This window comes from Lissotriton helveticus, chromosome 3_1 (genome assembly GCF_964261635.1).
Source record: "Lissotriton helveticus chromosome 3_1, aLisHel1.1, whole genome shotgun sequence".
In the NCBI taxonomy this organism is placed as follows: domain Eukaryota; kingdom Metazoa; phylum Chordata; class Amphibia; order Caudata; family Salamandridae; genus Lissotriton; species Lissotriton helveticus.
In genome coordinates, this window is record NC_136061.1 from 788242197 (window position 1) to 788266949 (window position 24753).

Below are 24753 nucleotides of genomic sequence, written 5' to 3' on the forward strand. Positions count from 1 at the left end.
CCGCGTCAGACCCCACCGCGCGTTGCGACCCCCCTGTCCTCCGGCGGGCGTGCTCCCTGACCATGGAGTCAAGCTCACTACGGAGAATGACCACACCGACAGGGGACCGTGCGTCCTCTCTGGCGCCCAGAGGGAAGTCCTCCACACAGTGCGTCACCCCCCAGAGCCTGTCCACCAGGAAAAAGCCCACTACAAAGAACGTACCTCTCACCCACGCACGACCCCCAAACGCCCTTGATATGCCCGCGGCCTAACCGAGAAGCTTTCCCCGTTCACGCCTAACGCCCGTACCGTCCGCTCCAACCCCCCAAACCTGCACCTAGGCCGACAACCCAACAGTAGTCAGCACCTAAAAAACGCCCCATGTTCACCATAACGGCAAGAAAGGATCGAGTACGCTCTGCCAGAAACCCCCCGACCCTGCGAGACGGGTAGACTCCACCCTCTTCAGAACCCCAGGTCACCGACAAAGCTGTACCGGAGCCCGAATGAGGCCCGAACGACTCCCCTATAAACGCCCCCCGTGTCCCTACCTACGACCCCAGACCCCCCCCAGACCCTCACCCACTTGTGCGAGGTTTGGGGTAATGGCTAGAGAGCTACCAACTTTGGAGCTCAGGAAGCAGGTCGGAGTCTCAGCATCAGCGCAAGGTACAGTGTTCCTGAGCAATTCAATTAATCGCCAGAGCCTACCATAATTAAATAAATATGTCTTTGTTGATACCCAGGGAAGGCACTTCGAGTGTCACCCTACATACCTGGAAGCAAATAAAAGTGACGTCAAAACAGCGTACTGCTGCAGGGGTAAGATTTCTTTCCATTCAGAGAGCGAGGCCGAAAGTGCCGGGCCCGACAGGGACCCTTCTCGGTACCCGCTTTGGGCTTGTGCATGATTTAACTGTGCGTGACCGCGGCGAAATGCATAAAGAACAGGGACGCGGCAGAAAAACACAGCCCGCTGTCAGGGCCGAAACAGCCATGGCGTGGCCGCCCCACCTTTGCACCCTTGCAGCCCGCCCCTAATGTCAGAGACGATAACCGCGCTAAAAACACTAGCACACTGGTAATGGGGTATAGCGTCCAGATTGTTATTGTTATTGTTATTGTTATTTTTGATTTATAGCGCGCTCAATCACCTACAGGCCTCTAAGCGCTCAGGAATCGATGGTAAACAACAACCTTGACAGTACAGAGGGCATCCACTGGCCTACGTGGCTCACAGGGCTCTCCTGAACAACAGCGTTTTCAGCCCCTTTCTGAAACGTAGGAGGTTTCCTTCCTTTCGTAGTGGCTCAGGTAGTGTGTTCCATAAATGCGGAACCAGCACCGAAAAGGCTCTACCGCCCTTGGTGGCAAGTTTGTACCGAGGGCAGACTAATAGCTGAGAGTCTGAGGACCTAAGAGCTCTCTTTGGGCTATACATTACCAGGCGATGGACCACAATCGACGGATTCCATTCTATAATAACGCGTCCTCAGATTTTTTAATTTTTTATTTATTCCTTTATTTATTTAAGTTTATTTATTTTGATTCCTACATCTCCGCCCTAATCCTTCTGCGTGTCGCCATGGATTATACACCCACCTGAAGCAATGGTAATTGCATTGTTAGCGATCCAAAAAGCCACATGCTGGAAGGAAGCAATAATCCGGCCCCTTCCGCAATTCCACAACTGTTGGTTGTATCTGCTCGTTAAATGTTTGGGCTGTGCTCAGAAAGGAAGGCGCTCGCCGTTTAGTCTACAGAAGGTGCACAGAAAATGGAATAAAACTGAGTTTTCAATATCCTGAACTGTGCGGTCGTGCTGTACTGCCGCCTTTCTTCCGCCAAGGCAACTCAGATCGTATACACAACCGTCGACCTGAAATGCGGTCGAGCCGGGTGAAAAAGTCTTTACCAAAAAAGACTATTTCCGTGAAGAAAAGGTTCCTCTGAGGCATGTATCAGCACGCCTCAACCACACCTCGCAGGCGATGCATAGCCGGAGTCGTGGTTAGTCTTTCACGCGCCCCCCGGCAGGCATCGTCAGGACAGTGGCGTGCCCAAGAGCGCGAAAACGTGTGCCCGTGGCAGCGGAGCGCCGCTCTTCCACCTCTGACACGTGGCCGGCACACCCCGCACCCACAGAGCGGGCTGACAGCCCAGCGGCACTTCACGCACTGCCACCTATTTGCCCACCATGCGCTGTAGGAATCTGCACATGCGCTGTAGTAACGCACATGTCAGCAAACCCTCCCCCCCCGTCACGGGTGGCTAACCTCCCCCCCGTAACGCCCATTCCTCCCGTCTCTTCCCGCCCCCATCCCCCTACACCACCAAGAAGTCCAACCCCCCGCGTACATTCTTAAAATTTTCCACCCCCCCAAGAAGTATTTATTTATGTATTAAGTTACTTATGCCTTTCTATAGAGCGCGGACTCCAGCCGAAGGCGCCAGAACGCCTCACAACAGGAACAGAAATGAAACATACTGAGAAACCTTACAAAAGAACCCATTACACAGCATACGTCACGTTACATAAGGTAATGGTGACAATTGTGAGCAAACAAATTACCTGAGGCAGTAAATACCGTGAGCAACCAAAATTCCATGAGGCAGGAAAGATAACAGTGACAATTGTGAGCAAACAAAATAAACGAGGTAGTAAAATTTTCGAGCAACCAAAATTACATGAGGTAGTAAGGGTGCCCCAGAGGAAAAGGACAAGCGTGCAGTGACAAGATAAAACAAGTCCATACCCCCCGAGTGCACTCCTAAATTTTCCACCCCCCCCAAGGAGTATTTATTTATGTATTAATTCACTTATGCCTTTCCATATAGCGCGGACTCCACCCGAAGGCGCCAGAGCGCCTCACAACAGGAACAGAACTGAAACATAAGGAGAAACCTTACAAAAGAACACATTACACAGCATACGTCACGTTAATAGTGACAATTGTGAGCAAACAAAATACCTGAGGCAGTAAATATCGTGAGCACCAAAAGTCCATGAGGTAGGAAAGATAACAGTGACAATTGTGAGCAAACAAAATACACGAGGTAGTAAAATTTCCGAGCAACCAAAATTACATGAGGTAGTAAAAGTGCCCAAGAGGAAAAGGACAAGCGTGCAGTTACAAGAGAAAACAAAGTATAATTTTAGGTATAATACTGCCATAAGTGCTAGACACTCAGGCACTAGAACAAGCGTCTCTACCCCCTCACAACAGGAACAGAAATGAAACATAATGAGAAACCTTTCAAAAGAACACATTACACAGCATACGTCACGTCACCTAAGGTAATAGTGACAATTGTGAGCAACAAAAGACATGAGGCAGTAAATATTGTGAGCAACCAAAAGTCCATGAGGTAGTAAAGAGAGCAGTGACAATTGTGAGCAAACAAAATACACGAGGTAGTAACATTTTCGAGCAACCAAAATTACATGAGGTAGTAAAAAATGCCCAAAAAGAAAAAGCGACAAGCATGCAGCTAGACACTCAGGCACCAGAACAAGCGTCTCTACTCCCCTGCCCCCAAAACGAAAACCCCGGCGGCCGTAGTGACCCTTCCGGTAGGCGCAGCTGGGACTCACCGAGTCCCACGTGGGAGCTTGACCGCCCGCACCAGGCAGAGCCGGCCCATCCGCTCGGCCGCGTGGAGCCGCATGCTGCTCACCCGAGCTCCACCTACATCCAGCGATGGGTCCAGCATACCTCCTGCCTCGGCCAACGTCCCATTGTATCTCCGCACCCTCAGTAAGTCCATCCTTCGCCGTCTATCCACTCGTGCCGGTCGTGACAATGGGTGATTTGAGAAAAAAATTGTCCATCCGAAAAATTGTCCAACCGCCACCCCCGCCCGCCGGCCGAGACACCACGCTTAAAATGGTGTCTCTGCCTCGTGCCCGGCCGGCTAACAAACCCAGCCCAAAAGGAGCCCAAACAAACCCCGCCCCCAGCCCAAAAGCTACTAGAACCTAAAAACCTGTCCCCGGGCGGCGCCAGCTCCACCCCCCCCCTTTCCCCGGCCCCAAATTCCCCCGGGCGGGGTAAGCCTCCCTTTGGTCGGCCGCCCCCCCCAGGACCCCCATTGAGGAGAGGTACATTTCCAATTCCATAGAGTTGTTTTGGTGGCTTGTGAGAAGAGTTCATTTGTGCATAATAATGTGCATGATTCTGCATGCATTGTGGAAGAAGCCTCAGTGTGTTTTCTAGTACAAACCAGTTACCATGTTTACAGGGTTGATAGTTGATTCAGTAGATTGCCAATAGGAGTGGGCTGTTGAGGGTATTATTGAGATCATTATTCAACAGAGTTTGAAGGGCATAAGACAATGGAATTTTGGGAACAATATTTTAAAAATATTTAAATTTTACTCAGTACTGTATGTCCTTGGCAAATGGAAATAGCAGCTGTGAAGAGTCTGGCAAGTTGGATTGTTTTCAGTTTATGGTTGCTGGGATGGGATTGGGGTTGGTATTCATGGGAAAAATGCTCAAGCAATAGCAAAGATCATACTTGGTAGAAAAAGAAACGCATACAATTTAATATCAAGAGTATAGCGAAGGTATGCGTTTGTCACAAAATAGTTAACAAGAGTGACATCTGTAAATCCACTATAACACACACTTTAAGCGCATTATGATTCACAGTTGTTCTGGTCCACAAATGGCTGATTTTCATCATCACCAGTATTCTTCAGTAAATGACTGTCTTGGTTATGGGTAGATCGTAGGTGTGGGCATTATTATTCTACCTCAAATTTGATGGGGCCTTTTCCACCCAAGTTCATAAATGTCCAGCAAGAAAACGTGTAAAGTTCAGACTTCAACCACCAGAAAGCTAGTGGTTACTTAATTCTGGTTTACCTCTAAATTACTTCAGTTTGCTAGCATGCAAACACAGATGTTGCCTGCTGGTCTTCTCCTTTAGGGTATTGTATTGGTTTTGCCATTAATACATTTTCTTTCTGTAGAAGAGAGAGAGTATCCCTAATATATATGGGAATTGGAGATGTCGGGACATTAAAAAGAGACTTGTAATTTGGTTATACTGCAGTTAGATGGGCATGTATGTGCATCGAGGCAAATGCACTAATTGCATCCATTCAATCAGCAAATGGAAAAGTCATAGAAAGTGGCATGTAAGTGCCAAACCTCTGGCACTCCTTGTCGTGCATATATATTGGCACTCCAGTTTGTAGTAAGGTTCCAGTCTTAAAACCTTATCACGTGAGTGAGCCTGCATTACCCACTGCAACTTCTCTGGTTAGGTTGACAAGGGAAGTTATTGAGTAAATGAACCCAATTCATTATTGACCCTTTTTGGTAGTGTGGTAACAGAAGATCAGTGCCTGAATATTGTTGGACATAAATATAATTTCCTAAACATACCCTTCTAAATATTGCCCCATTGCATGTAACAATAGAAAATATACCTGAGTGGATATATGTTTTTATAAGCAACATAGATTACATTGATATGTCAGTCAATGATTACTGAAATGATATTGGAAAATAAAACCTTGTAGTTTGTGGTAATATTTAAGACAATAATTTTCTAGTTTTTTCAACTTCTGGGGGATGGTCTATTAATTAATGGTACACAAGATTCCTGCATATTCTGGTGTTGATGCTTCTATCTGATAGAACAAGTCACAAAACTGCTATGTTTTGACTCTCCACGAAACCATGAGTATCTGCTCCAACAAATTTGTATTTGCCTACCTGATATGCCCAGTGACTTTATATACACTAAATATTTTGGCATATATCTGTCTGCCTCTTCCAGGAGACTGTTGGCTCATCACTTGGTGTTAGAACTGCCATCCTTAGGGCGCTATTCCTGCAAACATTTTGATTTTTACCTCTACGTTTTGCTGTATCATTTGTTTGACTAGGACTCTGAGCACTTTACCTCTGCTAATCAGTGCTAAAGTACATGTGCTCCTTCCCTAAACATGTGTGTAATTGATATATACCTGATTGACATACTTAATTTACTTGTAAGTTCCTTGTAAAGTGGTATGCCATATACCCAGGGCCTGTAAGTTAAATGCTACTCAGTGGGCTGCAGCACTGATTGTGCCATCCACAAAAGTAGCTTTTTAAACCTGTCTCAGGCCTGCCACTGCAGTGCCTGTGTGGACAGTGTACTGACAATTCAACTTGGCATTGGTTTTGCTATTAATACATGTTAATTCCGTAAAAGAGACAGAATATCCGTAATGCATATGGGCATGGGAGATGTCAGTACATCCAAAAGAGACTTGTAATTTGGTTATACTTACTTAGATGGGGAATTATGGCACTACGGGTGCCGGATAAACGCATCGACTATAGGGGTGTGTGTTTGCTCTCATGGTCACAGATTCAAATCCCGGCAGGGCAACTCAGCCTTTCATCCTTCTGAGGTTGATAAAAGGAGTAGCATTGAGTTGGGTCCAATAAACGTCTGTTATTCAGGGCCAAGATGCCCTTAGATGAAAGTGCACTTTACAAATGCTTATGTTATGTTACTTGCCAAGCCCTAAAAACTCCCCTTTTATTGCAGTCCTTACTGGTGAAGTTGGAAAATTGAAATTTTTCTGCACTTACTGCTCTATGTGCCTGACAGCCTGTCACCAATACACATCTGGGCCTGCTACATTTGCGCATTCCCCTAGACAGCCACAACACAGGACACTCAACTGCATCTGCATTCATATGCATACTGATGGGCCTTCCTGGGCATGTAAGAATTGGAGAGGCTGGCACTTACACTTTAATAGGTAGTGCCCTGTACACAAACAAAGTGCTGAACATCCCATAGATAGCCTGGCAGACAGGCCTGGGTTGAAAGGGATCCTTGTGCACTTCATATGGCTCCCTTGAAGTCAGCCCCTACATCAAAGGCCCTTTTAGATATAAGTATTGGGACTCTGACACCTTCAATTGAGAGACTTTTTAGATCTGCAACCAGACACGACACTACTTGCTCTACATCTACGCATTGCCAGAAGAACTGCTGTGCTGCCAGCAGGGACTGTCAGTCTACTAGCTGCTCTGCTCTGTTGACCTTCTCTTTGTTGAGCTGCAGCAGGGACTGCCACTTTACTACCTGCCTTTTTGTGCTGCCCTGCTGCCTGCTACCTTTTTGCTGTGTTGACCTAAAGCATTCTCCAACAGCTTGCTGGCTTACCCACTGTTCCTGAAGTCTCAGGGTCATCAAAGACTTTGCCTCAAAATGATTGAGCACTTTGCTCCACAAAGGTCCAGCGCTTGCTTTTGACCTGCAACTGCTAACTGTGAAGAACAACTCTATGTTCTGACCGAAATCGCCACTTTTGTGTTGGAGCCGACACTGCAGAGGTGAGGGAAGCCCTTACAGCGCAGCACCAGTGTTGCCCTGATAAATGGTTGCTTCCCCGTGATGATGCCTCAGTGCAGACCACCTACGTCACCAAAGACCCCGCTGAAAACCAACCGCTCCTGTAAAGAGGATATCACCCCGTCTGTGCTCAGCACTCCAGGTATGCCTTGATTGCTTGTGTGAGGAAAGGTACTGTGCCTGATGTTGGGACCCATGAGGTCCTCTGTGGTTGACTTGCATTCCCATGGGCGGCTGAAATGATTTTCAGACACCAAACCCGAGCGACACATGGCCCCCTTTCTGTTTGCAGTGCCTGCAAGCCAGTCTTAAGCACACACTGTATGTCAATTACCCTAGTCCAGTGAGACCACGGCAAGGGTGTTAGACATGAATGCTCTTCCTGGCACTCACTGCTTTGAACCTTACCATAAATAATCTATGAGGAGCAAAGGTATTTTGAACAGTGGTTTTCCCCGCATATTCAATAACTCACATAACTTAAAAAGTGTGCATTGAATTTTGATTATTTTGGTCTTGTTTTGGTCATAATATACTAAGCTATTTTTTATAAACCTGTGTAGAGTCTTTTCTGGTATGTTCATTATGTTACTGTGTGTGTTGCAAAAATACTTTACACATTGCCTCTTTTGGGAAACCTGTCTGCTCTGTGCCAAGCTACCAAAGGGTAAGCACAGGTTATCTCAGTTGTGTATCTAGCTTACCCTGACTAGAGTGATGGATTCTTCTGGGCAAGGGTGTACAACCAGAACCATCCTTTCTATCACTTGGTAATGTGAAAAGGCAGGAATCTTTTAGCAAGAATTGACCTAAGTCAGTCCACATATGTTCATTATGCATGCCTAGCAAGTGCGTGAAACATCCTTATTTTTATTCAGGTGCGCCTGAAAAAATCAGAGACAAAGAATATTGTCTCTAAATTATTATTTTGATCTAGAAACTTATTGGCTTTTACCAGAATTCCTGGAGAAATATATTTTCTGGGTCAGTTAAATTAAGGTGGTCACATCAACTTTTCCAAAGGAATTTGAAAAGGAGGAGAAATATTTCTTAAAGTAGGGGGTGTTAATGTGATTTGGCCTTATTAGCTTGCCTTTCTACTTTTTTTCTATGGAGAATGTTTCATAGTCTCCTCTTCTGATGAGCATACTTCCACATGCATGACCCACACATCCTATACCAGAGGACAAGCAGACATTTAAATAGTGCTAGTGTGTTCCAAATGTATCCAATTAATTTGTAATAAACTCACAGCTGAATGGCTAGTTGTCAATCTGGGCACTTCTAATTATTAGTCTTACTGCCCATTCATAGCATATATTTCAGTGAATTGTGCATGGTGTCCATTTCTACAGAAGCATACATTTTAAATACATTTGTAAAATAAAAATGTGCTGCAATTCATGTGAATTTTACTAATCTTGGTATTTATCTGTATTAGGAACTGTATTAAGTAATATAAGATTTTCATGTCAAATGCTATTCAATCGAATGCTACATTAGGTAATAGTTGTACAAGATTAAAGAAATATACAATATTGCTTGAAAAAATACTTAAGAGTATGGGAATTATTTTCTACTGTTCACTGAATGAATAGTAACACGCACTTTGGAGACCCCTTTCTAATTCCATTGTCATTCTTTCTTTAAAAACTATATGTTTCATGTAAGAAATGCTGAAAAAGCAGACATTATTATTCAGATCGCTAAGAAACAGTTGAAAACTGTTTATTAATCATTAGTATTAATCATTTAAACCACTACTCTTCCTCATTCTAGTTCTGACTTTAAGGTGTGTCTACATATAACAAACATCATGTTGCCTATCAAAGAAACCCATTCTTTACGCTTTAAAATAAAAGCATTACAACCGTAGATGTTCTGTAAAGACTTAAGGACCCCCTTTGACTGCAATCCAATCCCTAGTTCTTTATGGACAAGTGTGGCTCAATGGTTAGAGCAGCAGACCCTGATGCAGAGGTCTGGCCCGGGACCAGGGTTCAATTCCTACCTCTGCGGGTCTTGGGCTCAAATTTCCACAGACCTGATAATTCTTGCCTCGGTGCCTATTCCAATCATGGAGTCCCACTCTGCAACTCTGGGCAATAGCTTGCTTAATCTCCACAACGGCCCCCACAACGCTAAGGATGCCTGACTTCACCTTGGGGGTGCCCAGGAGTGGACACCTCACAGGGAAGGCCAGGATGGGTTCCACAGCGGTATTTGTACAAGCGCCTTGAGACCCTTGCGGGTGAGTAGTGCGCTATACAAGTATCAATTTACATTTACATTTATGGTAAAGACTAGCTGAATAATAACTTAGCCCATTTAATTAAGAACAGTGGCCGCCAGAGTTATAAACATTTCTGACAAGTAATTTAAGTAGTATCCTCTCTGCACTTACCGTAATATTAGTCACAAACAAGGTAGAGCTTTACGTTTAACAGAAATCAGAAATTGAGGTGATCTGAAAAGATCCCTTAAAGCAAAGGTAGCACATGTATCATTTTCCAAATGTATTTTGCAGTTCTAGTCCACAGTGTGCATCGGTCTAAATAGCCAGGAGGTAGGTCTACCATCACTTTCCCGTAGTTTTAAAATTTCATGTTGAATCAGTTGTATTACCTGTTGGACCTGGCCCTTTTTTGCAGGTTCACCCCTGAACTTTGTGCCTTGTCTGTAACCTGTTGTTGATGCTTTTAGACCTCTGGGCACTTTAACTCTGTGGTCCAGTGTAAAGTGCATGCGCTCTTTGTGTACGGGTGGTGAGATTACCCTGCCCTCCCATAGGAATGCATGGGGGATAAGTGTGTCCCTAGTAATTCCTGGAATGAGAGGAGTGCAGCGTCGAGTTTAGTATGTATGAACTCGTGAAGATAAATGCTGTGCAATGGTGTGCGCAGATTTATGGTGACTGGTGGAGAAATGCCATTTTTAGAAGTGGGCATTTCTGTGTTCTATGTGTCTGCCTGCCTGATGTGAATTGCATGTCTGGCTTGTGAGTGACAGGAGCTGAGAGGTGTGGGTGGCTCCAGGAGAGGCAGGGTGAGTCAGCGCTGAGCTGAATGGGACACCTGGAGTAAGAGTGGTGGGAGGGGTAATCCCCTGACTCTAAATAGGATGGTGCCTGCCCTAGTGAATGCTGGCTCCGCCCCCCTGTGGTGTGTCTGATGGCGAGCCCCCACCTGACAAAGGGGAAGAGGAGCTTCCAAAACAAAGTGCTCCAAATCCCCCCTGAACCAGTTGCATCTGGTTCCCCGTGCACTGCACTTTAGACAAAGGGGGAAGGGTGTATAAGAGTAGAGGTTGTGACCCCATAAGGTTGTTCTGTACCTTGGTGCTGATCCTGCTGGGGCGTGCTGCTGCTGGGGCCCAGGGGGGTCTGCGTCCCTGGGCCCTGCATTGCCCCCTCATCTTTAAGGACTTCCAGGACTTTAATCCTAGCGCCTGGTGAGCGCTTTATTCTAATTTTGCCAGCTGAGGAGACAGAGCGTCAGCTGCGCAGAGATGCAACCCTTTGAGAGGGAATCACAGTAGCAGTGATCCCCCCGTGATGCCAAACCGAGCGGGAGCCAATCCCGCTTTATACTTAGTCTGGAAGCGGGTGCCCACCCTGCATGGCCGCTTTGTTTATTTAAAAATATGCGGGTGTCCACCCTGCAATGGTGATTGTTCCCCACGGGAGCCTACCCCATCTGGCCGAGGTGAAAGGAGATGCTGAGCGAAGACGTCTAGGCTTCTGCGGAGCACGACTCCGAAGTCGGGCGGCCCTGCTTTGTTGTCCCTGGAGGGGACGTCCAAAGCCCTGCAGGCTCCATGCTGAAGTCCCGGCCCCATGAGAGGGACCGGGCGAAGAGAGAGGCAGGCTGCATGGCACCGGAGGCAAGACGGGGCTCCCGAGTGGTGAGGTGAGACCCGCAGCATGCCGAGGAGATGGCCATGGAGCCTGCAGACCCGGTGAGTTGCCGCCGCCTGGTGGGAGTTGGTGCCTCTCGAGGCACGTTGCCAGTGCTTGGGGGTGCTGAGCGGACCTGCCAGAGAGCGGGCTGCTCCACCGTGTGGCCTGTTATTGCTTCCAGTGCCCCGGTGGTGGTCCTCAGGGGCACATTGGTGCTCATGCCTTCTCCAGCTGCGCCACCCCAGAGCGGGCAGCTGTAACATTCTAACATGTTGTTAGAGAGTCCCAGAGAGAGGCTCAGGCGGCACCGTGGTGCCAGGATGGATTTATTGCTCCCAGCTTCGCCGCACCAGCGCGGGCAGCTGCAACGTTTTGTCGCATTTCACTTATGACAGAGTCCCAGTGGGGACCCTGAGGGCACAGAGGTGCCTTCACTTGATTTACAGCTGTGCAGCACTTCGTGCCAGCTGCCACGTTTAGGCCACAGTTCTTTGAGGGCATGTTTTGAGAGAGGAGAGAGCTGCACTCCTTTCCCCTAGCGCAATGGTGCACATCGAACTATGCTGCATTGGCAGCAGCCATGACATTCTGGACACACGGTGGCTGAGCCCCTTTGAGAAGGTCAGTTGGCCAGTGGGTCAGTGATTTATGTGATATTAGGAAATGTGATAATCTACTATGATTCATGCCTCTAAATGCGTTTGGGGATGAGATTATGTGCGTAATGTGTTTATGCCAGTGAGATTATTTCCTACTGTGAGTATACCCCTAATGTGAGTGATACTTAGGAGGTTAGGGTCTAAGATGTTAGACTGATGAGGTTGGCGTACATTGTGGTTGGCGCCTAATGTGATACTGTGCATAATGTGGTTTATGTTACAGGCTGATGCTGAGTACAGTGGTTACCAGTAATTACTGGTTGTACGTTTATGATATGTTTTACTTTTACTAAGTTCGCTTTGTGATGGTTCTGGCAGGGGTTAAGTGGGCCCTGCCAGGTGTAAATAGTCCCTTGAAAATATGACCTAGTGCCAGGTGGCACGATGTATATTATGTGATTACCATTCTAATGCGTTATGAGAATACAAAGGCTATTTTTTTATATAACCTTGTGTGGAGTTCCTTTTGTGGTGTCCCTGGGATGTTGTTGCCGCTATACACATTGCCTCCGGAATAAGCCTGACTGTTCCTGCCAAGCTATAAAGGGGGTGAGCAAGGGTTATCTTTGGCGTGTAACTCCCTTGCCCCTGACCAGAGTGGTGGATTCTGCCTGGCTTTCGCGGTAGCCTTAGCCAACCAGAAATCCCATTTCTAATAATACCGATATGTATGATTATGTGAGAAGGAATAAGCCACCTTCTCTCAAATTAGGCATTTGCTATCACATTAGAGTGAGCTTTCATTTTTTTTGGGCTATAAACTAAAAGAATGGTGTGTTTAATAGGAATTTATAAGGAATAAGCAGTTACATCTGCATGTCCCATCACACACTGTATTCATATTTACTTGTTTGCAGTACAAAATTGTGTGTACTTGACCCAATGTGTCAGAGTACTTTACAGAACTAAAATCAACGTTTCACTCGAAAATCACAAGGAGTAAAAAATGAAGTTACTTGTAGATAAAATAAAAATAGTAGTGAGTTATGATCAATTGACAATATAAATAGCACTTTCTGTTGAAATTCAATCAGGCATTAAATCAAAATAAAAAAGGCGGAAATACTAAATATATCCATATATAACATAGAAAATGGCTTGCTGATTGGGAGAATGACATTTTTAAGTATGCAGTTATCTTTGGAGATACTGTATGATGAGAAGGTGTCTGCCTACTTTCCGATATTGCAAGTGAACACACCTTCGCAAAATCAATAGGTCTAGCTGCCACGCTGGTCCTTTTTGTAAAACTTTGTTAGAGGATGTTGACAATAAAAAACAAAGAAATCCTAAAACCTAAACTTTTTTTTTATCCTAAAACCACAGTTATGCTATAGTAGTCCTTGCCACTTAAGGAAACTACATTTTGCCTGGTTGCGAATGGGTCAGGGAATTCTGACCCGTGTGTAGCCCCCTGTTTGCACTTGGATAAGAATTAAAGTTGGAAGGTGTTTAACATATTAAATGCATTAAATACCTCAACCTTCATTAAAGTTCGGCAGGTCAAACCTGATTGTGACGTGTTCAACAACAAAATCCCTATTTTATTCCCCAAAAACTCGTTATAGGAGCTATTTATCACACCCGCTAAATAACGTACCCTAGGGTATTGTTAGTTATGTGGTGTGATAAATAGTATCTTTACTCTTAATCAGGCCATTAGTGTCCAGATGTATTCCTTGTCAAAGAGCAGAATGTCAACAGTCTTACTAAAGTCAGCCAGTGGCTGAAGCAGACAAACCCATTTCTTTATGTTGTAAGCTGTAGTGGCAGAAGTAAAATGTGAACTACACAAAAACTGGCAAATGGATGAAGAGGGCTGACTGAAAGTCCCTGTTAGATTTTATATCATATATCTGATTTTAGTTAAATCATAAGGTCTTGGCTAATATGCCAGACATAAAAGGGGTAATATAGGTCCACATTTATAGTTTCATCTTAAAAATAATAGAGAAATGTTCTTTGAACCAAGGATTTTCCCGGAGCTTGGATATTTGGACAAAGTTAATCACTTCAATCCAGGTTTTTAGGTCCAAAACCTGAGAGTACACACTTAAGTTATTTGCAATACCCAAACTCAATTTAAGACCATAGATTGTTCCCATATTTAAATTTGGCTTTGAAATATTTTCTGCACTACCTAATCAATGGGCATAGGAACTAAAGGGAATTTGTGTCACTCCAAATTAATTTGTATTTGGTAAAACAACAAAATGCAGTTTCGTATGAATTTTACTCACCCTGCTCAAAACAACACCATTATGATTGACAGATGTATGCATTATAAATGAGTAAAACTATATGTAATTCAATTTTTCGTTTATATTTAAGGTGTCCAGGTTTTGATTGACATGCTTTTTGAGAAGTCCTCATCTGGCAGTGTAGCAGAAGTATCTGCCTGTGAAAGAGTTCAACAGAAAGCAGCAGTGACTATTGCTCGGCTAAGTCGAGATCCAGAAGTAGCACATGCAGCCATTACACTCAAATGTAAGATTATACCGTAGTTATTGAAGCATGCATTTTATCTCATCCTATGTGTAATCATTTTGTCTTGTAGATATTTTTATTTATTACATTGTGCAAAACTGTGACCTCCCATACATATGGCACATGGTGTAGCTTTATACTTCCATCATTTGAAAAGTGTTCTTAACCTGCATATACTAATAGATACGGTTGTCTTTACTCTTAGGACGTTATCATATTCCATTTCTGCACCTAAGCATTGGTGCTGAAGGGAGCATTGGGCCCATTTTCCAACAAATGTCTGTATATAGTGCATACACTAACTTGGTAACTCAGTAAGTTAGAACTTAAATTCTGGACCACGTAGCTGGAACCAACCACTGTGTTTCAGAACTGTTCTGACTACAACTGGGACAGATGCATGAATTACTGTTTGCAAAAATATGATCACAATTGGAAACCAGCTTTTTTGTGACCAGTAAACCATTCTGAGAACTAAAAAATGTATTGATATGTTGGATCATAGAAATTTGGGTCAAAGTGGATTGTAATTAGGGGTGGGTGGAACTCGTGGAGTTTTATTCAGCGGAATTGCACTCCACAAAATTTTGCAGGGTTACCTGAAAATCCTGGTCTCTCGCAATGCTTGTGCTGATTTCTAGCTCCGGGAGCTTGTCCTGTGCTGTAAAGTCAACACGAACTGCACCACTTGGTGTCCTAGGGGACGCTGTTTCTTTCTGCTGCTCGAGTAGATTTTCTACTTGAGCAGCAACCTTCGCAACATGAGTGGCAACTTCCTCAACACGAGTGGTAGCGACATGCCGCTACTGCCTGTGTTGAGAAATCTTGCTGGGAGGCAGTCTAGTAGACTTTTTCCCAATTGCACTCGTCAACTTAACACTGGCTTGCTGTGAGTGAAAAAACTCCACCACACGATGGTTGGCAGAGTTTTTGTCACTCTCCACACTCCAAGCCGAGTGGGCAAAACTCTGTGAATGGTGGTAGAGCGGAGTTTACTGCCCAACCATAGGCATAATGCAAATTGCAGTTGAGTCAGATAAGTGGATGGTGGCCTGCTAGGGTCAGCTGACCACCATGTCTGTGGTTGCCTTTCAGTATGGTTTTTTAAATGCAACCACGTGTTCCTGAAAGGGACAAGGCTGAGTTTAAAAAAATAAAGTTTGCTTTTTTATAGAGTTGTTAGTGGTCCTGTAGACCACAGCCTTCTTTACAACCAACTTTTTTTTAATATTCACAAAGGTGCAGTTGTCCAAAGGGAATATCTTCCGTTCTGCTAATGACTTACTATCTCAACTCAGAGGTTAGTAATTGTTCAATGTTTTGGCTGTATTCTAATGTTAAAACATTAGTACATGTCCTACTAATTTGGTATTTGGGATGGATGCCTAAGACACACCCATTCCAATAGCCAAAGCAGTATGGGGTCACAGTCATATTTTAAGAGTCTGCAAACATGTACCACCTACAAATAGGATCTGTACATTGCAAAAAACATTTTTGTGGTTGCAAACACCGATTTGGACCTTTTGCGACCGAAAAAATGATTGAGGCATCTGACCCTTATTAAGTGATTGTATGCTTCTGAGACAACACAATGTCTGCAAAAACATAATAACGGGTTCCTTCTCTGCTTCTGCTTAGACACAGAATGGCATCATGAATAGGTCTGGGTCAAATTTTGTTTCTAGGTTTGGACTTCTGTGTCATTCAAGATTGTTTGTCTTAGTGTATTTTGAATAATTGTTGCTTCCCTTGCATTATCCTTTTGGCATGATATTTGCATGGCTGAAAATATCTCACAGAAAGTGTGACACAGATCTATGCAATAGACACTGAGCTTTTTCTACTTAAACCTCGGTATCTCCTATTTCGTGCATTCTTTTTGTATGCAAGGTGTCCCTTCACGTACAATTTTGATGCAGACTAACATAATATATTTGATAAAAGCTATGGTTAGAACGTGAGGACACAATTTTATCCAGCCCTAGAAACCAATCAATTCCAGTGCTTGAAAAGAACCCACCACATTTATTAACTGTGCAGGAGCAATTTGTGTATGTATACGTTTTATAAATAACCATACAAATGGTACTCAACAAACCAAACCCATTTTTTTTAATTTTTATTTCAGGTATTCCTCGTCTAATCGAACTCTGTAGATCGCCCCCAGAGAGAAATAATAGCGACTCTGTGCTAGTTGCTTCATTGGTAAGTTCATGACAGCATCATAGGCTTTGCTACTATATATCACCAATATCTAATTGCAAAAGTCTTCGATATGAAGAAGTGAAAGAAACTTTGAGGTAAAAACATGATTCATTTTCTTCCTACAGTGAAAAACGGTATACAGCACACAGGTGCTTCGATTGTATTTGTACTAAGAGTGAACAAGTGCTGTTGGATTGTCTGTCTATTGTTCCAGATTAACTTTTTAAGTTGTAAACGCCCTAATTGCGCCGAACAAACACACTATGGATAAGGAAAGCAAAGTTGTCACAAATACTGCTATGAAAAATAATACATCATTCATATATTTCTTCAAAATGCATGGGCTTCCTGGCCTTGCTGCAGGCGATTTACTTTCTTGAAGCAATTAAAAAAACATGTATGCACACCTAAGCCAAGCATTATTTATTAAGGTTCTGTAGGTTACAAACATTTCACATTTGCACCACATGATTTAAAGAGAGTAAATAGATTCAGTGTGAGATCACGTCTTTGGCTGATATTGAAGTGTCACAAAGCCTATTTGCTTTTCTTGTATTTTGACAATCCTTCAACAGATAGCACATTATGCTGATTTCCAACATGGCAGTCGGAGCTAAACACATATTCTTAATCATCCAGGTGAAAAGATCAATTCCTCTGTGCTTTCCTCCCTAGCAGGGGCGTCGCTTACTTTGCTGCAGTAGGTGCAGTGGCACCAGATCTCGGAAGCCTGAGGGGCCCACCGAACCCTGATTAGTGCTACATTATACAAATCAAACAGCAGCCAGTGAGCCATTTCCATTGTTGTATTAGGGCCCACGACACACTGACTACGCCAATCCCTTCATTGCGCCTTCAAGATTCTCCTGTTCTCTGCCAAGGGTGCCACAGTGTGGACAGAATGCAGCAAGTCTTCTTCACGGCTCAACCATGCAGCAGGCGGGAAGATAATGTAGTGAGGAGCTGCATAGGTCTATCCAGCCAATATACTCAGGAGCACCGCGACTTGGAGCCTGGGTGCAGCTCATTTACTCCAGACCCTTCCAAAGCACAGAGCATTATTAAAAGTCTTTAGTGGTCATTGGGGACATCTTCCCATTCCTGTTGTCTAATGGTGGATGTCCTAAGATTCCCTAACATAAATAACCTTAAAGGACAAAGTTAGACCGATGTGATGGCCCTAGATTGACAGCTTGGCAAGAGATGTAAAAGCTGGCACTCACGTTTTCAATTCTTTCGAATGCTTTATCGTTGTATGTATTGTATGTATTGCGACTTATATAGCGCACGTATCACCCGAAGGTATCAAGGCGCTTGCTTAGGGAACCCGTCCTGGTATTCCCCTGTGAGATACCCCGGCAGGGTATCCACAAGGTGAAAGCCAGGCATCCCGCCGCGAGGGGCCGTAGTGGAGATTAAGCAAGCTATTGCCCAGAGTCGCAGAGTGTGACCCCGTGAGTTGAGTAGGCACCGGAGCGAGAATTGTCGAGTCCGTGGAATTTTTGAGCCCGAGACCCGCCGAGGCGGGGAATCGAACCCTGGTCCACGACCGATCTCAGCTTCCAGGTCTGCCGCCTCTAACCACTGAGCCACGCTTCTCCAATCTCGTTGATTATCTAGGAGCACAACCACAGATCAATAAACTCCTAAAGGTTTTGATTGGATTACCTCAGTTATCACCAGATGCTGTGCATGGTACTAGGTAAATGACAGTATATTGAGCCTCTTCTGGTTGCCCTCCTGCTCACAAGCGGTGATTGAAGCACATTCATCTAGGGGTCTAAAAAGTGACGAGAATGAACAATGTCTGGGGAGTGCTTGGTAATTGATGGGCCCAACAGTGTGTAGGTGTGTTTTGTCTGGATTCTAAGGACTGGCAGCTCAGCAAATGTGGGAGATATGCAAGTGGGTGAATCTGGGTGATTGTGGATGGCTGAATAAGTGCATGACTGGATGTATGCCAAACATGAGCTTACTAATCAGCCTACTACCTACTTATCCACCCATTCACTTTTCGGTTCTTTCAGCCATTTACTCTTCTAATAATTCTCTTACCTTGTCTATCCATCCTTTATCTTGTTCATCCAACTAACAGGCTCTCTGACTCATCCAAAAACTCTTTTACTATTCTGAGCTCCCAAATAATCCTTTCTAAACTCTACCCTCCTTTATCTATCCTAGCCTATTCACCCAACTAACAAGCTCACATGTCTACCACACCCAAGAAAAATGTATATTTCCCCCTACTAACCCACCTTTGGGTTCCAGGGTAGCATGCTACTCGCCAAAAACCTCTTCAAAGCCTCGACAGAGGTGATAAATTCTGTATAAATACAATTACAATTCACTAATTTGCCCATTTTTCTACACTCACAGGGGTTAAGCAGAGATTCTATGTTGACCTCGCCACCATGGCTTTTGGTTTTATTGAGCTGGTAGAGGTGCTCTCCTCACAAATGAATAACCCCATTTCTCACATGTAACACAGAAGTTCAGAGAAGTTGATGGTGTAACCAAATTTTTCCCAGGCCTAGTTTACAGTAGGCCCAGCACTGACAGTCTTATATGAAGCAGCCTGCTTAGGGATGGCTGTTGTAGCCTAATTCACATTAAGGCACAAGCCTGGTGGGAATCTAACAGGCATGTGGTACGTATAGCTTATTCTACAGTCAACCGGCCAGTGGTCATGGCCCTAAAAAAACTAAATCATAAAGTCTGGTATAAATGCTCATGATTTAGCAATAAATCCTTATTTCTGTTAATGAAACGCTGTTCCATTTTACATTATTTTATGTATTTGTCAATGCTAACATATTGTTTCTTATAGGCCGCTCTGAGGAGACTTGCAATTATGGACCCAGAGGCGCTTGAGGACACGGATTTGGAGCAGCTAGTTAAGCCCAGACTCGTTGATTCGTTCTTACTTTGCACAAACATGGAAGAGAGCTTTGTTTAAAGACTTACACTTATTTGTTGGTGTTGTTTTGAAATGCCTGCCATTCAGGCACACGGGGGACCAATGCGCAACTCTGCTTTGCAAAATGCTGTTTATGGTAACAGTTATTGCTTATTATACAAAGAAGGAAAGAAGGAACAGATCCCAAGAAAGTCAATTTATGACAGTTTTGCAAAGCAATGGCAGTCTAAGAAGTGGAATGGCAATTTTAAAATGTTTAATACTGTTTTTTAGACTATATCTGACTAGCTGACATTTCTTTCTTTCTCACAGCTACTCGTTACTTTTCAGACTGCATCGATTGCTAATTTATGACATTAAGAGGCCATCACATATAAATTGCCTCCCAAGAATCTCATTTGTAGATGATCATATTGGAAACAATAGGTGTTTGGCAATAAATATTTCAAGGCATGAATTCTGTGTCTAACACCTTGCCAACTGTTTATAGAGTCGTTATCTTGATGTTAGGCATCCTATTGCACGCATTAAGGACATGCATCACTCAATGTGTAACTAATTAGATGATATTTGAATATACATGTACAATGATATATTTTTGTATGGAACAATGTGTTTCATATAATCATATATTCATTTAAATATTATAAAGTTAATGCCTCTAAGCTCAGAGACTAAATATTGTTGCAGGTCTTCGTTCGTTATGTAGACGTTTTGCTAATGGTTCACTTTCAACAAATCATACTAATGACAGGTTACACGTACCCAACCATGAGATTCTTATCGACGTGGCCATCTTGCCTTTTCAAAAGCTGCTTCAAACATTTGAGATGTGCATGTTTTAAAACATTCGCTGTTATTTGCAGACGTGTATGTTCTACAATGTTCATAAAGATGCCGAAATGTCTCTTAGAATGATTCAATGAGCATAAGCCCCAAGGCACAGAAATGTGTAACAGGCTTATATGTATTATTGGCATACTGCTTTTGCATTTTTAAAGTGTTTAAAGCCCTCGGGCTTATCTCATGACAATCTACAAAATTCCATAGATGTTCAGGCTTGTGTCCAGTAGCCCTACACTTGCAAGCCACGGCCGGGGCAAGTAGGAGCGGTGAGGCCAGCGTGGGGGATTCGACAGACAACCAAGAGGGAAAATTAAATTTTCACTTTTCGTGGTTTGTCAACCCCCCCCCCCCCCTCCCCCACCCCCACTGACCTTACCTGCGTGGGCTGTGGCTGACACTTGCGCATAATTAATCTGCATGTATGGGAATTATGGAACTTTGCATTTGGACGTTTTTCCTCTCTTTACCTTCAGGTGGAAAACACTTCCCTTATTTTACCTGTCAAAATGGGGATTTTTTTAGACACTCCCCAATTCCGAATCCACCACTCACTCGTACATGTTTAGGTGTACGTTTAGAATTACATCTAGGGTGCAATAGGTATCGCAAATGTCGGAGAAGCCCCACAGAGTTATCACTCTTGGTTGTCCTAGCGTTCACAATGCCTACATTATGACACTCTATAGGGAATACTCATGTCTTAATTTCAACCATTTTCAGATGCCCGTTTGTCCTTCGCAGAGACCATTTTCAAAGTAAGATGCATTAAAAAAAAGTAATACTGTATTTATGTGGCCAAATTCCTCAGTGGAAAGATTTATTTATTCTGCGTTTTGCTTCTTTGTCAAAAGTGTCTGTATTAATTTAAGTTTTGTATGAAAAAAGATTTCAATAATAATTTGAATATAAAAATAATATTATTTCATTGTCTGACTTTCATCCAAATTTTGTTAGGACACTGTCGCATAAAACAACATAACATTTATGCAACCATTTCATATGCATTTATTTTTTATTATTTTTTAAATGTACTGTCTTTACTCAAGTGGAATTTGCAGTCCACTCGAAGTTGATCTTTGTAAAATGTAAATATACTGGTTTCTCATTTATTAATTTTATATTGAAGGTAACACCATAATCGGAGTGAGGTAGAAACGTTTTGGCATTGACATTTAGCAAAGTACAGATTTATATCTTCTTTTGAAAGTTCTTTACGGTTTGAGAGAGACTTTTCCTTTCTTTGTGCCAACCACTAACCTTATTTAGTTCAGCTATTTGAAATATGCATGTGAGTGGGAGAGGGGGGACAAATAGAAAAATCACATGCCATTATATTTACCAGCATTTCTCATATGAGGGATACCTGATTTGTATTAATATTTTATTTCTTTTTACTTGGCTCATAATGTTTAAATCTGGTTTGTTGATATTCACACTTTTATTAAAACAACCCAGACCAAATGTTAATCTTTTTTTATTTAAGATGGATGACACTTTGTACAATTTTTGTTTAGTGTTCATGTAACTAATTTCCCTTCAAAAATGTAAAACTCCCCGAAGCAGTGATATCTTCTGATTCTTAAAAACGGGATGAGTTTAAAAACTGTACTTTGATGTTTTTGCAACAGGTGATCAAAAATGTTGTCAATTTGTCATTGGTTATGTTTTTGTATCCCTACACTTAGGAAAAATGTAAAACTATATTGCTAGAATGTCAAACCAAGTATTTAAACTGATGCAAAACGTTATAGAAATTATTGGGAAACAGTGATTTACAAAATGTCTATACTTGTAACCTCATACAATAAAAGCATCTCTCGAAAATAACTGTATTACTAAAGCTGCATGACTAATAGATTAGAAATGCATGCTGATAGATTGTTTGAGAAGTACTGAATACCCAGGGCTTAATTGCCATTGTCTGAGAGGTGGCTGTGTCTGGTACCTCAGAGGACCATTGAGTTGGGTAACAAGAAACATCTATTATTCAGCGCCAAGATACCCGTAGTGGTGAAAGTGCGCTTTACAAATACTTATGTTATGTGGAGCAGTGTTAACAGCTCACCCGTACTTAAGGGTGACCCTAAAGCAAAACTAATAAGTGGAACTAACAACTGTCAATGGCGCCCTAATCTCACCCATCACAATCCAACCAACAGACAAATTGTCCAGTTTGCTCTGAGTTCCGAATTCACGCTCTCACAAAATGTTGGCAAACCTCAAAAGTTAGAAACAACAATCTAAGCATTCCGATTGGCTGAACGAGCCCCAACATTTCATAAAGGATGCTAGTACAGAAGTGCCCCCACCCCCCCAAATGACTATGTTGCAAGTGATGGAGAAGGTCTCTTTTCTATGTCCTATTGTAGAGACTTGGCGGATCATTTTAATAAATATTGTATATATGTAAATCATGCTAAAGTGAACTCTCACTTTTGAAAGTGATACCTTTCCACATTTCCCTATTCTGGTTCATAAAATATTTGTCACGTGATGCGGTGCGTCTATTGGGACGTGGGGGCGTAGCGCCCCCGCCCGCAGCCGCCCGCAGCTCCCTCGGCGTTTATCTGAACTTAAGTAAACTGAGTTTACTTAAGTTCAAAGATGCGAGCCAAGGCGGGCAAACTGACAATCATGTCAATCAACATGAAGTCAGACCACCCACCCCTTCAGAGTCTGAAGGGGGTGGGCGGTCTGGCGTCATGTTGATTGACATGATTGTCACAGGGCAACAGGTAGCAACACAAGTGCGCATGAGTGGGGACGAAGGGTGAATTTTGTACCCGTGCCCACTCATGCGCACTTGTGTTTGTGCTTTTTTTCGCATGCCCATTAGGAGCCCTTTGGTCTCCTAATGGGCGTGCTGCAGGCGAAGAGTAACCTGTGCCCCAAGCCAATCCTGGCGCTGCAGCTGTGTCAGGATTGGCTGAGAGGGGCTGCCAGTCCAGTGCCACCATTCGTGACATGAAGGCGGCAGTGCCAAGCGGAGCAGATTAGGTGGCGCGGACCAGGACCAGCGGTAACTGAGGTAAGTTTGGTTTTATAATTCTCCTCCCCGCGTGACCTCCGCCCCCCGCGACCTCCGCCCCCTGCGAATGGCATGATTTTCAGGTTTTGAACACGTCACGGACAGCCTTATTAGGCTGTTCCTTTAGATTTAACAAGCGTATAATTTTGCAAACGTCCCCTAAACTACATATTGAATCTTGACACATATCTACACTCCTCAATCTGTACGCTACCGTCAGCAGGCCTTTAACCCTCACACAATTAGCCTTTCCATACGTAGACAGCCTAACTTTCTCTTTGAATACATTACAGACAGCCTGAATATGCCTCAGTTTTCTAAGCGCGTAAAGCATTACCAGTTCTCTAGCCTTTCAACACGCAGAAGGCATAACCTTCATTTCAAAAACATACCGGGCAGCCCGAATAAGCCTCCAGATTTATTATGCATGTAAATCATTCTCAAACCCACACCATAGGCTTTACACATCAGTGCACTCCCAACCTACAAAAGTACCTACAATTGAGCCCACAATTATAGCACAAGAGAAATGAAATCTTCCTAACATGGAGCACCCTGCACCCATGGATTAGGAACATCATGACATTTTATTAACAAATTCATTAACCTCAGAAATAACTTTAGGCTTATATCTTCTTATGAACAAAACCACATGCTCTCAGCCACCTTTGATTTACTTTATCACCTACCCAAGTGTGTGGTTTTCAATTCATCCAGATTCTCAAGGAGCACAATCTGCATCAATATGGCAGTAGATGTTCACAATTAGATTAACATTTAATACATGTGTACACTGTCATTATGGTCTTTTCTCCTTTTTCCAGGGTTATAGGTACAACAGACCCATAACAAAATGGCGCACTACCTTGTAGGTGGATCGGGCTCGCTCGCTACGCTCGCCACAGTACAGTAATTACGCCCTACCACTTTCAAATGTCACCAGCCACCTTGAGTGTAGATGTCAGTCATGTTTCTCTCCAAATCTCCAAATGATATACTTGCATTTTGTGCCAGTTGTAGACAAATCACATGGAAATCTAACAACTCATTAACCCCTTTGACGCTGATGACGAGCTGGGCTCGTCATGAGGTTGCCTCCTCGCACGCTCATGACGAGCCCAGCTCGTCACGTAAAGTGCGCTTTTAAAAAAGTCAGCGTACGAGCGGAATTGTGTTACTTTCAGACATTTTTAATTCCCATAATAAATAGGAATTATGGAGCACAAAAACGCCTTAACTGAAAATGTACTGAAATCCTCACAGAACACACTGTTCCTGATCATTCTTTATCACCATATGCCGCTCAATAAATGATAGTGCATAAATGTGGCTCATGAGATAAATGATAGTAAGAGGC

The 24753-nt window shown here is 43.4% G+C and overlaps 1 protein-coding gene across 1 annotated transcript in view; it reads left to right on the forward strand.

Moving 5' to 3' along the window:
• Window positions 1–22174, forward strand: part of INSC (INSC spindle orientation adaptor protein) — a 1419009-nt gene extending 1396835 nt beyond the window's left edge. Inside the window, exons 12-14 of the mRNA XM_078681025.1 lie at window positions 14242–14397; window positions 16529–16605; window positions 19433–22174. Coding sequence (XP_078537151.1) covers window positions 14242–14397; window positions 16529–16605; window positions 19433–19561 — 362 coding nt within the window. The 3' untranslated portion in view covers window positions 19562–22174. The remainder of the gene's footprint in view (window positions 1–14241; window positions 14398–16528; window positions 16606–19432) is intronic.
• Window positions 22175–24753: the final 2579 nt, after the last annotated feature.